This window comes from Sinocyclocheilus grahami, unplaced genomic scaffold, assembly GCF_001515645.1.
Source record: "Sinocyclocheilus grahami isolate Dianchi unplaced genomic scaffold, SAMN03320097.WGS_v1.1 scaffold182.1, whole genome shotgun sequence".
NCBI lineage: Eukaryota > Metazoa > Chordata > Actinopteri > Cypriniformes > Cyprinidae > Sinocyclocheilus > Sinocyclocheilus grahami.
The window spans coordinates 644896-658986 of record NW_015505361.1 but is presented as its reverse complement, the minus strand read 5'-3'; the positions used below and the strand labels follow the sequence as shown (position 1 = coordinate 658986).

The following is a 14091-nucleotide window of genomic DNA, read 5'->3' as shown; positions in this document are numbered from 1 at the left end:
AATCGTGGGATCACAGCCGATAAGTGCCCTATTTCTGGGACATTAACACAGATGCAAAGCAGGTCATGTTTGTGTCATTGTGTGGTTTTTTTTGGGGTCTGGGTTGTGTGGTGGGTGTTGGGGGGGTGGGGGGGGGTCCTGATGCAGCTGTTCAAGTTTCTATTCTTCATAGAACAGAGCTATGAAGATACATAAAATAATAGCTTATTTCATGTGCAGCTTATAAACACTACCATTAGTCATGGTAGTGTTTATAAGCTGTCATTGAGGATTTTTTTTTTCAAGAAATTAATTATTTTATTCATCAAGGATGCATTAAACTGATCAAAAGTGACAGTGGAGATTTCTGTTTCAAATAAATGCTGTTCTTTTGAACTTTCTATTCATTAAATAATCCTGAAAAATAAAATGTATCACGGTTTCCACAGAAATATGAAGCTGCATGATTGTTTTCAACATTGATAATAATCAGAAATTGTTTCTTGAGCAGCAAATCAGCATATTAGAATGATTTCTGAAGGATCATGTGACACTGAAGACTGGAGTAATGATGCTGAAAATTCAGCTTTGATCATAGGAATAAATTACATTTTAACATACAGTATATTCAAATGAAAACAATTATACAGTTTCACAATATTACTGTATTTTTGATCAAATAAATGCAGCCTTGGTGAACAGAAGAGACTTCTTTTTAAAAAACATAAAAAAGGGGTGCATATTTTTCATATATTTATAATCTATAATTTATAGGTGACATTTTATAATAAGGTGTCATTTATTAACATTAGTTAATGCATTAGCTTACATGAACCAACAATGAGCAATATATGTTTTCATTGTTATTCATTGTTTTAGTTCACAGCGCATTAACTGATGTTAACAGATATAACTTTAAAAAATATATTACTAAAAGGTCAAATTAAGATTTTAATTCAAATTAATTTTAATTAAGATCAAAATTTGAGATAAGATAATGCTGTCTGTGATGTCACTAGTGAAGCTTTGAGACTGTAGGTGCGTCCCAAAATGCGTACTAATGCACTTTTCTATGTTTTGTAGTATAAATAGTGAGTAAGGTGTTCACACTGAAAATTCCAAAAAGAAAAGTGCACTTTAAATACCTGGATGATGCAATTAAATAACCGGGGAAAAAACTAAGCATGGAATGTTGAACATATCATGTACTCACTTGTCGCAGCTTTAATTATAGCGAAGGGTAACAGGCTATCAGACTCTGATTATGAATGACAAAATAACCTTATTTAATTCATACATAGTTGAGTGCATAAATGCATAGTGTACAGTGCGTCATTTAGGACACAGCTTGTGTGTGTTCTGGCGTTCATTGTTGTCATGATGTAATTTTCCTGTGGTTCCAGATTTATTAGTCACGTGACATTACGTCTCAGGTGATTTGTGGGTAATTTGGTCCAAGCAATGTGAATTCAGCCTTAGATGAGGTCAAAAGTCAGGACTGCAACTCTCGACACTCTTTCATCTGCTTTATTTCATTGAGTGGTTTCTGCTTAAATAGTGAGGCATTTAGCCGCCTGTGCCCCATCCACCCAAGGCTAATTACAGCTCATGTACTCTTCGCGACCTCTGACCTCGTCCCGCGGGAACTCTGATGGAAATAATGGAAAGATAACACGCAATCCATCTCTGCCGTTAATCTGCATTTCACATAGCTACTTGCTCTTGACAATCTTCAAAGTCGTTCTTGGCACCAGTGCATGCTGGGAAATGAACGGAAAGCCGTGGAGAATTTGTTTTTAACCCGAGTTATTCACTCATGAAATTAATTTATGTAACTGCTCTTCAGGGGAATGTGAGATTTTACTGTCCTGGTGTCTGTTATTTATTACTTATGTGACACTGGCTTTGGCCAAAACAAGTTGACTTAGAAGACAGCATAATTATGCTACAGGCTTCACATGGAGAGCTTAAACTGCTGTCTATGTAGGCAGCTCAGTAAGGTTTGAAACAGTTCATCACATAAATAAGGGAGGAAGAAATATGCATGAGCTCGTCTTTAAACGGCACACATGAGAACACGCGAATGCCCTCGTGATTCCTGTGATTATGTTGGCCATCAATGACTCAAATGCAGAGGCTGATTATAATTATGGACATGCTGCTTATACCAAGTCATGTGACTCACTCTCCATAATGAGGTTGCATGGTTGAGCTTGACATAATGAGGAGGGATGAATATGAAAGAAGATATTGACAAGAGCAAGATAGGCCAGGTTTATTTATGTATTTTTTTATTTTTGATTATTTATTTCATTTTTAAGAAAATGTGAGTGTTGTTTGTCAATGCTAGGGTATTGTTATATGGTTGTTGTGGTATTCTTGATTGCTAGGTGGTATCTAGAGTGTTCTGGATGGTTGCCAGGTGGTTTTTAGGGTGTTTTGAGTGGTAGCTAGAGTGTTTTTCTTGGTAGGTGGTTTCTAGGGTGTTCTGGCTGGTTGTTATGATGTTCTGGATGGTTTCTAGGGTGTTCTGACTGGTCGTTAGGGTGTTTTGGATGGTTGGTGGTTTTTAGGGTGTTCTGGCTGGTTGTAAGGGTGTTTTGAATGGTAGGTGGTTTTTAGGGTGTTCTGGCTGGTTGTTAGGGTGTTTTGGATGGTTGGTGGTTTTTAGGGGGTTCTGGCTGGTTGTAAGGGTGTTTTGGATGGTTGGTGGTTTTTAGGGGGTTCTGGCTGGTTGTAAGGGTGTTTTGGATGGTTGGTGGTTTTTAGGGGGTTCTGGCTGGTTGTAAGGGTGTTTTGGATGGTTGGTGGTTTTTAGGGGGTTCTGGCTGGTTGTAAGGGTGTTTTGGATGGTTGGTGGTTTTTAGGGGGTTCTGGCTGGTTGTAAGGGTGTTTTGGATGGTTGGTGGTTTTTAGGGGGTTCTGGCTGGTTGTAAGGGTGTTTTGGATGGTTGGTGGTTTTTAGGGGGTTCTGGCTGGTTGTAAGGGTGTTTTGGATGGTTGGTGGTTTTTAGGGGGTTCTGGCTGGTTGTAAGGGTGTTTTGGATGGTTGGTGGTTTTTAGGGGGTTCTGGCTGGTTGTAAGGGTGTTTTGGATGGTTGGTGGTTTTTAGGGGGTTCTGGCTGGTTGTAAGGGTGTTTTGGATGGTTGGTGGTTTTTAGGGGGTTCTGGCTGGTTGTAAGGGTGTTTTGGATGGTTGGTGGTTTTTAGGGGGTTCTGGCTGGTTGTAAGGGTGTTTTGGATGGTTGGTGGTTTTTAGGGGGTTCTGGCTGGTTGTAAGGGTGTTTTGGATGGTTGGTGGTTTTTAGGGGGTTCTGGCTGGTTGTAAGGGTGTTTTGGATGGTTGGTGGTTTTTAGGGGGTTCTGGCTGGTTGTAAGGGTGTTTTGGATGGTTGGTGGTTTTTAGGGGGTTCTGGCTGGTTGTAAGGGTGTTTTGGATGGTTGGTGGTTTTTAGGGGGTTCTGGCTGGTTGTAAGGGTGTTTTGGATGGTTGGTGGTTTTTAGGGGGTTCTGGCTGGTTGTAAGGGTGTTTTGGATGGTTGGTGGTTTTTAGGGGGTTCTGGCTGGTTGTAAGGGTGTTTTGGATGGTTGGTGGTTTTTAGGGGGTTCTGGCTGGTTGTAAGGGTGTTTTGGATGGTTGGTGGTTTTTAGGGGGTTCTGGCTGGTTGTAAGGGTGTTTTGGATGGTTGGTGGTTTTTAGGGGGTTCTGGCTGGTTGTAAGGGTGTTTTGGATGGTTGGTGGTTTTTAGGGGGTTCTGGCTGGTTGTAAGGGTGTTTTGGATGGTTGGTGGTTTTTAGGGGGTTCTGGCTGGTTGTAAGGGTGTTTTGGATGGTTGGTGGTTTTTAGGGGGTTCTGGCTGGTTGTAAGGGTGTTTTGGATGGTTGGTGGTTTTTAGGGGGTTCTGGCTGGTTGTAAGGGTGTTTTGGATGGTTGGTGGTTTTTAGGGGGTTCTGGCTGGTTGTAAGGGTGTTTTGGATGGTTGGTGGTTTTTAGGGGGTTCTGGCTGGTTGTAAGGGTGTTTTGGATGGTTGGTGGTTTTTAGGGGGTTCTGGCTGGTTGTAAGGGTGTTTTGGATGGTTGGTGGTTTTTAGGGGGTTCTGGCTGGTTGTAAGGGTGTTTTGGATGGTTGGTGGTTTTTAGGGGGTTCTGGCTGGTTGTAAGGGTGTTTTGGATGGTTGGTGGTTTTTAGGGGGTTCTGGCTGGTTGTAAGGGTGTTTTGGATGGTTGGTGGTTTTTAGGGGGTTCTGGCTGGTTGTAAGGGTGTTTTGGATGGTTGGTGGTTTTTAGGGGGTTCTGGCTGGTTGTAAGGGTGTTTTGGATGGTTGGTGGTTTTTAGGGTGTTCTGGCTGGTTGTTAGGGTGTTTTGGCTGATTGCTAGGATGTTTTGGATGGTTGCTAGTTTTTTTTCTGGGTGTTCTGAGTGGCTGTTGTCTTAAGTCAAAAGAGTCCTGCATCTTCAAGTCTCTTTTCTGGTCTGTAGATGTGTTTAAACCACTGACTCTAACTATGAGCCGCAGCACTAGTGAAGCTCTTCACTACTGAGGAGTAAACAGTCTCTCTGATATGCTTTATTTTGGCACACACACGCTGCAGGTGGACCATCGCTGTAATACATGTGCTGTCAGACTCTGGATAAAAGCTTCAATCTGCAGCATGATCTCAGAGCGCAGCAGGAGTGTGTAGCATGTGTGAGTGTGTAGGTCATTCTTAGTTAAATGTCATGATCGGGAGCGTTTGATTCATTCTGATCTGGAAGCAGGATTTCTTCAGGAAAATCCCTCAGATTCAAGTCATCTCAGCCTGTTTCTGTCGTCGTCGGAGGAAAATCGAACATGGTGTCTCATCAGTGTTATCATCTTGAGATCTGAGACAGACAGAATCGCATGAGTGTGTGTGTGTGTGTGTGTGTGGATTTGGATTGTGGGTTTGCCAAATGCAGTGAGTGAGGCTGCTGTGCTTATAATCCTCTCACGGTTCGAGCTCTGTGACTCTCATTACACACTGACACATTGAGAGTTTTTACAGGGAACGTGTTGTACAGGTTCACTGACTCATTTTGCTAATTTATTCTGGCTTATTTGTTCCTTTTTTAAGTCCTAATGTTCCTGTCCATTAAAACCAGTGGAATTATGCAGAAATGACAGGATATTAGAATTAGTGTTCGAGTTCAAAGTCTAATGCAGCCCATTTCTGAATAGTTTCTGTTATTTTGAATATTCTGGGCAATATGACATAACATATATAACATGCATAAAATGCAATAATATTTTACAGCAGCTTTAAATGTGGCTTATCTAATCGATTTTTGTTTTATATTGATTTATCATTCTTGTAATTCATAATAATATTGTGAATAATCTGATATTTAGGCTTGTTTCCATCAAGTTACAAATAAAAGAGGAAATTATTATTAAATAATAGATTATTTTGAATTATTAATAAATACATTCTAAACAAATATTTAGAATTACAAATGATTATTTATTTATTACTATAATTATTTATTTCACTAGATTATCCGCAAATGGGTTTATAATATATAAACCCTTTTTGTTCTTAAATTTCCAAAAATATTATATCATTATATTTATACTGCCATGTTACCATGCTGTTGTTGTTTGTTTATTTGTTTTATTTTATTTTCTGAAGTTCCCTGGAGTTGCACATAAATATGGTATATAAGCAGTAATTGCATGCTTAATCAGCCATTTTGAGATTATGTTCATATCTTCCTGGCTCTGAAGTGTTTGTGATGTTTAGATTGTCCACTTAGTGTTTAATAACAAAAACATGGTTGTACAGCACAGTTAAAGGGATAGTTCACCCAAAAAAATAAAATTCCAAACAGTTGCTAGTAGCCATTGACTTCCATAGGTTTTTTTCCCCCCATATTATGGAAGTCAATGGTTACTGACAACTTCTTGGTTATCAACATTCTTCAAAATATCTTCTTTTTGGGTGAACTATAACTTTAACATAATCCTCACACACTCTCTCTCTCTCTTCTCCATCCTGGTAAACAATCCCAGTACTCCATCAGATTGTTCCAGCCGGATTTCCTGCTGGACGTTGATGTTGTTTTATTTTGTTGAGTCAGAGATCAGCTGTTGAACGCATCATGCTAATGGAAACGCTGCCATGAGCTAAACTGGGGTCAGTGTGCGATCACAAAATCATTCTGGAACAAATCCACTGTCACTTCTGTGTGTCCAGCCGGCATCTCATTCCAATGCCATGTCAAACGGGAAAATAATACTCAGGAGACAAATACAAACGAGTCAATAGTCATCATACAGTAAGAATACTGACTCTGACTGCAGCTCAAGCATTGATTAGTGCTGCGAATCTTACCATTTGATTCAGATTCAGGTAGTCGTGTTCACAGTTCTCGATGCTTTGTAATGTGGTTCTGCATATGATTTGTTAATAAAATAGAATTAAATGTAAAATTCTAATATTGACTTTCTGTCTTGTCTTTGAAAAGAATCGTTTGGCGTCTGTAAATCGATTTCTTCCCCCGTCCCTATTATTGATGTTTGGCACTTAAGAAGCGGAGAGGATTGTGGGTATTGGTTGTTTAACAGCCAGTGGTTTTGCTCTTCTCTGGAGGGCAGCAGAGGGCAGTGTTACCAGCTCTGCACCCCGATAAATGGGGCGTAATTCTGCTGATCCGCCGTGACATATGAGGTCTGCCTGTCCTCTGAGCTCTGCGTGGCATTTAGTGCTTCAGCTGTGGATTACAGAACATTTTTAATCCAAAAAAGGGGGAAGGATAGTTGTTTTTGAGCGTGTGTTTGTTTTTTTTTCTTGATAGAAAGTCAGCGTGATCAGCTCTGGGTGTGTTTGGAGAGAGAATGTGACAGGACGTGTGTTTTCTGGTCTGCACACACAGGTTCGCCAAAGGTTCATACTGAACAGTGGTGTTGTGGAAGCTCAACGTAATTTCTGGCAGAATTTGATGGAGTTGTCTGTGTCATGCAGCTTTAATGCAGGAACCCTGTGTGTGTGTGTGTGTGTGTGTGTGTGTGTGTGTCTGTCTACAGGAGCAATATGAGATGAGCTAAGAGAATCATTTATGTTGATAGATACAAGTACTGATGGCATTGTTGTGTTATAATATGATTTTTGTTCAATTACATTTAAATACAGTACATTCAGTTTAGATTTAATTTCTTCCTCAAGTTTTACATTGACTTCTTGAATTTAAAAAAAGAAATCTGAAGAAATACTATTCTCTCAACCTTTTATAAATGCAAATAATCAATAATAATATTTCTTATAATTTGCAGTATTAACCTAAAGAAAAGAGAAAAAAATTATATTGCCAGCATGATTGTCTATACATTTTATGAATGCAATTTATTATAATTATAAATGCTAGTAATAAAAATTAAATAGTCATGAATGCAATTATAAATAATGTATTAAAATTTGCATTTATAACCTATAGAATAAAATATATAATAACAACTCATTTGCCAGTATCAAATGCTTATAAATAAATGTTGTAAATGCAAATTATTATAGCCTAATTATAAATGCAAATAATAATAAATTATCATAATAAATTTGTTTATATTCATTTATTATATATTATCATTTGAATTTATAGGCTAAAAATATATAATCTTACAGCAATAAATGCTTATAAATGCAATTATAAATGCAAATAATAATAAGTATCATAATAAATGCATTTATAATAATTTACTTATTATAATTTGCATCATTATCCTAAAGAAAAAAAATATTCTTATAACTCTGCCAATATGAAATGCTTATAAATGTTTTTTATAATGCAATTTTTTGTAAGTATAAATGCAAATAATAAGAAATGATCATATAAAATGCATTTATAATAATTTGATATTTATTATCATTTGCATTTAAACCTTTAAAAAAACTGTCGTTTTAATACTCTGCCAGTATGAAATGCTCATAAATGCAAATAATAATAATTTTCATCAGTTTATGGTGTTAATGCATTTATAATAATTTATTATTTATTATCATTTGCACTTCTTAGAACTCTGCCAGGATCTCAGTACCAGTACATGGTAGAAGTGCACACTGGTGTGTTTATGTCTTCTCTCGTTCAGAGATTTGTCTGCTGACACGAGGCAGACGCACCGCCAGCGTCCGGGCCGACACATACTGCCGTCTGTACTCTCTGTCTGTGGACAACTTCAATGAGGTCCTGGAGGAGTATCCCATGATGAGGAGAGCGTTTGAGACCGTCGCTCTGGACCGCCTGGACCGCATCGGTAAGAAGTTTAGCATACTACTCCATACTACTAATACAGTGTGTACAGTATACTGTGCTGTATGAACACAGCATCTGTGAAATAAGTATTATTTTCATGTTCTTGAATCAGGAACAGCTTTAGTCTCATTATAATGCATTTCTCTTACTGTACACCAATTGAAACTGAACTTAACTTAAACTCTCACTCCCTCTTGTGTCTAATGTCTCACAATGGAGTGTAATTTCTCTGTCAGATATTTTATTACCATTTTCTAAACTATAGCGAATAAACTGTGATAATGTGAGAAATGTTGAAGGAGTCTGAATAAATTTTGGTTTGACTATCTATTTGATAAATGAAGTTAACCAACTAACATTATACATACCCTTTTGGTTTCTGTACCCAATATTTAAAAAATGTACAAATGCAATAAAAATATCGGTATCGGATACTCGATATCGGCAAGTACCAAAAATAAAAGTATTGGTATCAAGTAGTAAGTGATAGCGTGACATTACCAAACATAGCAAAGTGCCCTCTGCTCATCCAGGCTATTGGTCTCTTGTTTATATCAGTCCGGCGTATGCTGAAGGTTGTGTCTGCACTCTATTTTTGTTCTCTTTCTTATCTGGGGCTCAGCAGTGAGGAGCAGTCAAACGCAGGCAGGTCAGCCTGTAGAAATTATCTGCCCCCTGCTACGCTGAGCTATTTCCATTCGGCCTGTGTCCTCACCGCGAGCGGCCCCTCCGTCTCTGATTGCGCTCGGAGCCATCCTTTGGCGAGCCCAGGCTCCAGGACTGTTTAACAGGGGTGATGTGGTGTGTGAGATGAATCAAAGCGCTGTTGAAACAGTAGACATATCGAGCAGAGTGCTGCGTTTGATATTTAATATTCAAGGCGTTGCCTAAGGGTGAATAATTCAATTTTTAGTGGGTATTAATAAAAAAAGCTATGATCAGTTTGAAGGAAGAATACAAGCAGCTAAAATACTAACAAATGAATTAGTACAGACATTCATACACCTTAACCCATAACCCATATAATTTTTAAAAATGTACTGCGTTAAGCTAACTGAGACTTGTTATAGCACTTGCATATCATTGCTCTTTTGTTGATTTTGATTGCTTCTATTGTCTTCATTTGTAAGTCGCTTTGGATAAAAGCGTCTGCTAAATGACTAAATGTAAATGTATATATACTGTATATATATATATATATATATATACACACACATACATATATATGTGTGTGTGTGTGTGTGTCATATTCATATACCATAGAATTATAGAACAGAATATAGTTGCAACAAAACTATGGTAATACCATGCTATCTTGTCCAAAAATGGTACCATGACACATTTGGTCCTTTTCCACTGCATGGTACGGCTCGGTACAGTTCACTTTTGGGGGGGTTTCCACTGGGTACAGTACCTGGTACTTTTTTTAGTACCACCTCGGTTGAGGTTCCAAGTGACCCATACCGTTACCAAAACATGACGTAGACGTTCCTCTCATTGATAGCAGAGGAGCGGATCCAGCGAGAGCTTAATGGGGCGACGCGGAATGAAAATTATTTTCTCACCCACGCGCCTCCGACAGCCACCCGTCTGAACTAGAACCGCTCCGCTCGAAGCTCCCTTCCAATTTGTGAGGCTAAATCACACCCTCTTAACTCAGTAATAGAGATCTTCCTCAGTGTGGCGTTTGACGTTTTCTTTCGTTATCTCTGCATCGGCACTGTGTTTTAATCGTAATAATTTTAAATATCTAAATATTACTGTGATTTTAAGAAGATGAGACCTACCGAGTTAACTTAGAGCTTTAGATTTCTCTTTCGTTTTGCTTTGTTATCCTCCTTTTTTACTCATATATATCAGCTCCATTTGCAGCCAAGACAAAAGCAAGCCGTCGCTCCCAGTACTCCTCCACAATCGGGACATCTCCAAGCAGGATTTCCAACTGGGATCTTGGCTACAACCTCATCGAATACTAGCCCTCCTTCCACAGGCTTGTTCAGCCACGTACCCAGTCAATTACTGCATGGCCAACCCCCACCAAAACCCTCTCAAACGGGCTCCCTGCAGCAATTTGCTACCGGAGGGGGCAAGACTTCCACTGGGTTGAACCTCTTCCACACTCCCCCACCAGGATCCCCTGCTTCCAGCCATTCCCAAGCCCCCGAGAGTTCCACGTCATCCCAGATCCCGCCCGCTTTATCCACTTACCTTCCTTTGGAAAGGTCAGCGCTGGCCTTGCTTGCTCAGTATGGCTCAGCGAACGCCTCGCCGTGCTACACCCCTCTAGCCCCGAGTCCGACCATCCAGAGCCCCATCACGGGGAGAACTTTCCACTACAGTGACCTTTCCAGCACCGCCGGCTCTCACACCTCCCTGCTCCTCCCGCAGTCCTCCTGCCCCGGGCAACTCCCAGGTCACCACTCTTCCGGCACAGACTCTCCACTGGGCCGCTTTTATGAGGATTTGAACATACTGTCCAGCTCGCATCCCATAGAGGCAGCGGGTCAGTCTTCCCCTCGGGAGCCTGGTTACTGCCTCTCGCCGTATTCGTCCCCGACGCTCACCCCCAAACCCTGTAGCTCGGTATCAGGGCACATGGTCGGCCCCGTACAGACTTCACCGGGCTCTCGAGGCCAAGCTTGTTCTATAGGGACGTCACCTGCACTTTCTCTCCCACGCGCCTCCGACGGCCACCCGTCTGAATTAGAACCGCTCCGCTCGAAGCTCCCTTCCAATTTGTGAGGCTAAATCACACCCTCCTAACTCAGTAATAGAGATCTTCCTCTGTGTGGCGTTTGACGTTTTCTTTCGTTATCTCTGTATCGGCACTGTGTTTTAATCGTAATAATTTTAAATATCTAAATATTACTGTGATTTTAAGAAGATTAGACCTACCGAGTTAACTTAGAGCTTTAGATTTCTCTTTCGTTTTGCTTTGTTATCCTCCTTTTTCACTCATGAATATATATATATATGGAATTATATATTTAAATATATGTTAATCAGTCTATAGGAGGGTGTGAAATGCTACAGACCTAAAGGAAAATTGTTTATTTAATACTTATGCCAAATGCTGCAGTTGAGGCGGCGCAACTAACGACATGTGAATAATCCCGCCCACTCTAAAGTGATACTGAACTGCAGTGGAAACATATATATATATATATATATATATATATATATATGGAATTATATATTTAAATATATGTTAATCAGTCTATAGGAGGGTGTGAAATGTTACAGATCTAAAGGAAAATTGTTTATTTAACACTTATGCCAAATGCTGCAGTTGAGGTGGCGCAACTAACGACATGTGAATAATCCCGCCCACTCTAAAGTGATACTGAACTGCAGTGGAAGCGCAAACCGAGCCGAGCCGAGGCGTGCCGAGCCGAGTCGTACCACGCAGTGGAAAAGCGCCAATTGATATATACTGTACCATGGTACTGAACAATTACCATATTTACATACATAGAATTATAGAACAGAATACAGAATAACAACAAAACCACAGTATTTCCATGCTATAATGTACAAAAAAAGGTAATACCATGGTACTGAATGGCTACCATATTCATATACCAAAGAATTATAGAACAGAATATAGAGTTACAACAAAACCATGGTATTACCATTCTATCATGTCCACAAAATAGTAATACAACAGTACTTCTTCTTAATGTTGTTTATAAAAGATATGTTTTCTGCTGACTACAAATTAGATTTTTTGTCTTTCATCTCTTAGGGAAGAAGAACTCTATTCTCCAGCACAAGGTTCAACATGACTTGAATTCAGGGGTTTTGAACTACCAGGAAAGTGAGATCATCCAGCAGATCGTGCAGCACGATCGAGACATGGCTCACTGCGCCAACCTGATGCAGAGTCCGTCGCCGCCTACTCCTCCGTCCCCTACTCCCGTCATCTGGGCTCCCCTGATCCAAGCGCCTCTACAAGCTGCTGCCGCCACCACATCGGTCGCTATTGCACTAACCCACCAACCCCACCTCCCCGCCACTCTCTTCCGACCTCCGGTGTCCGTTCTCGGATCGAGAAATGAGCCGCCCAGCCAGCTGAAGAGGTTTCAGACAATCGCACCAAAACCTGTACCAGCTGGTGACTCTCCATCCGGTTCCCCATCAAAGAATTGTCCGGCAGTCGATACGCCGCTTCTTGCATCCCTCCGGACGCAGCACTCATCAGGAGCAACTACTTCCAGCCAGCAAGCCGGAATTTCATCATTCCCATTTGGAAGCTTCTCTTCTTCATCGGCGTCTCCGACTTCTATCACTGCACAGCTCCATTTGCAGCCAAGACAAAAGCAAGCCGTCGCTCCCAGTACTCCTCCACAATCGGGACATCTCCAAGCAGGATTTCCAACTGGGATCTTGGCTACAACCTCATCGAATACTAGCCCTCCTTCCACAGGCTTGTTCAGCCACGTACCCAGTCAATTACTGCATGGCCAACCCCCACCAAAACCCTCTCAAACGGGCTCCCTGCAGCAATTTGCTACCGGAGGGGGCAAGACTTCCACTGGGTTGAACCTCTTCCACACTCCCCCACCAGGATCCCCTGCTTCCAGCCATTCCCAAGCCCCCGAGAGTTCCACGTCATCCCAGATCCCGCCCGCTTTATCCACTTACCTTCCTTTGGAAAGGTCAGCGCTGGCCTTGCTTGCTCAGTATGGCTCAGCGAACGCCTCGCCGTGCTACACCCCTCTAGCCCCGAGTCCGACCATCCAGAGCCCCATCACGGGGAGAACTTTCCACTACAGTGACCTTTCCAGCACCGCCGGCTCTCACACCTCCCTGCTCCTCCCGCAGTCCTCCTGCCCCGGGCAACTCCCAGGTCACCACTCTTCCGGCACAGACTCTCCACTGGGCCGCTTTTATGAGGATTTGAACATACTGTCCAGCTCGCATCCCATAGAGGCAGCGGGTCAGTCTTCCCCTCGGGAGCCTGGTTACTGCCTCTCGCCGTATTCGTCCCCGACGCTCACCCCCAAACCCTGTAGCTCGGTATCAGGGCACATGGTCGGCCCCGTACAGACTTCACCGGGCTCTCGAGGCCAAGCTTGTTCTATAGGGACGTCACCTGCACTTTCTCTCCCACGCGCCTCCGACGGCCACCCGTCTGAATTAGAACCGCTCCGCTCGAAGCTCCCTTCCAATTTGTGAGGCTAAATCACACCCTCCTAACTCAGTAATAGAGATCTTCCTCTGTGTGGCGTTTGACGTTTTCTTTCGTTATCTCTGTATCGGCACTGTGTTTTAATCGTAATAATTTTAAATATCTAAATATTACTGTGATTTTAAGAAGATTAGACCTACCGAGTTAACTTAGAGCTTTAGATTTCTCTTTCGTTTTGCTTTGTTATCCTCCTTTTTCACTCATGAATATATATATATATGGAATTATATATTTAAATATATGTTAATCAGTCTATAGGAGGGTGTGAAATGCTACAGACCTAAAGGACAATTGTTTATTTTATACCTATGCCAAATGCATCCGCAAGAGTTTGGTTATTAATACTGACGTGGACAGGAAGACTCTTTTGCAGGAACCTATGCACTCACACCTGCATATGAAAACTGATTTTTGTCTGATCCAAAACAACTTTTTAGTCACCCCAATGTGGATCACATATTGCTGATCTTGAATTTAAGGGGTTATTTAAGGAATTGTACCCGTTTATTCATCCTGCAAATGTTTTGGGACCTTCCGAGGTGGAGAGAAAAACATAGGAAAACCAAAAAAATTCCCAATCAACGTTCTCTTTAGCATTTTTTTGTTTTCTTTCAGCCACACTGTAGTAATATCAGCGGGCATTGAGTGGGCGTCAGA

At 41.2% G+C, this 14091-nt stretch overlaps 1 protein-coding gene across 1 annotated transcript in view; it reads left to right on the top strand.

Annotated features, from left to right (window-relative positions):
• Positions 1 to 13502, top strand: part of LOC107594389 (potassium/sodium hyperpolarization-activated cyclic nucleotide-gated channel 4-like) — an 88076-nt gene extending 74574 nt beyond the window's left edge. Inside the window, exons 6-7 of the mRNA XM_016284410.1 lie at positions 8080 to 8244; positions 11989 to 13502. Of these exons, the coding sequence (XP_016139896.1) occupies positions 8080 to 8244; positions 11989 to 13421 (1598 nt within the window). The 3' untranslated portion in view covers positions 13422 to 13502. The remainder of the gene's footprint in view (positions 1 to 8079; positions 8245 to 11988) is intronic.
• Positions 13503 to 14091: the final 589 nt, after the last annotated feature.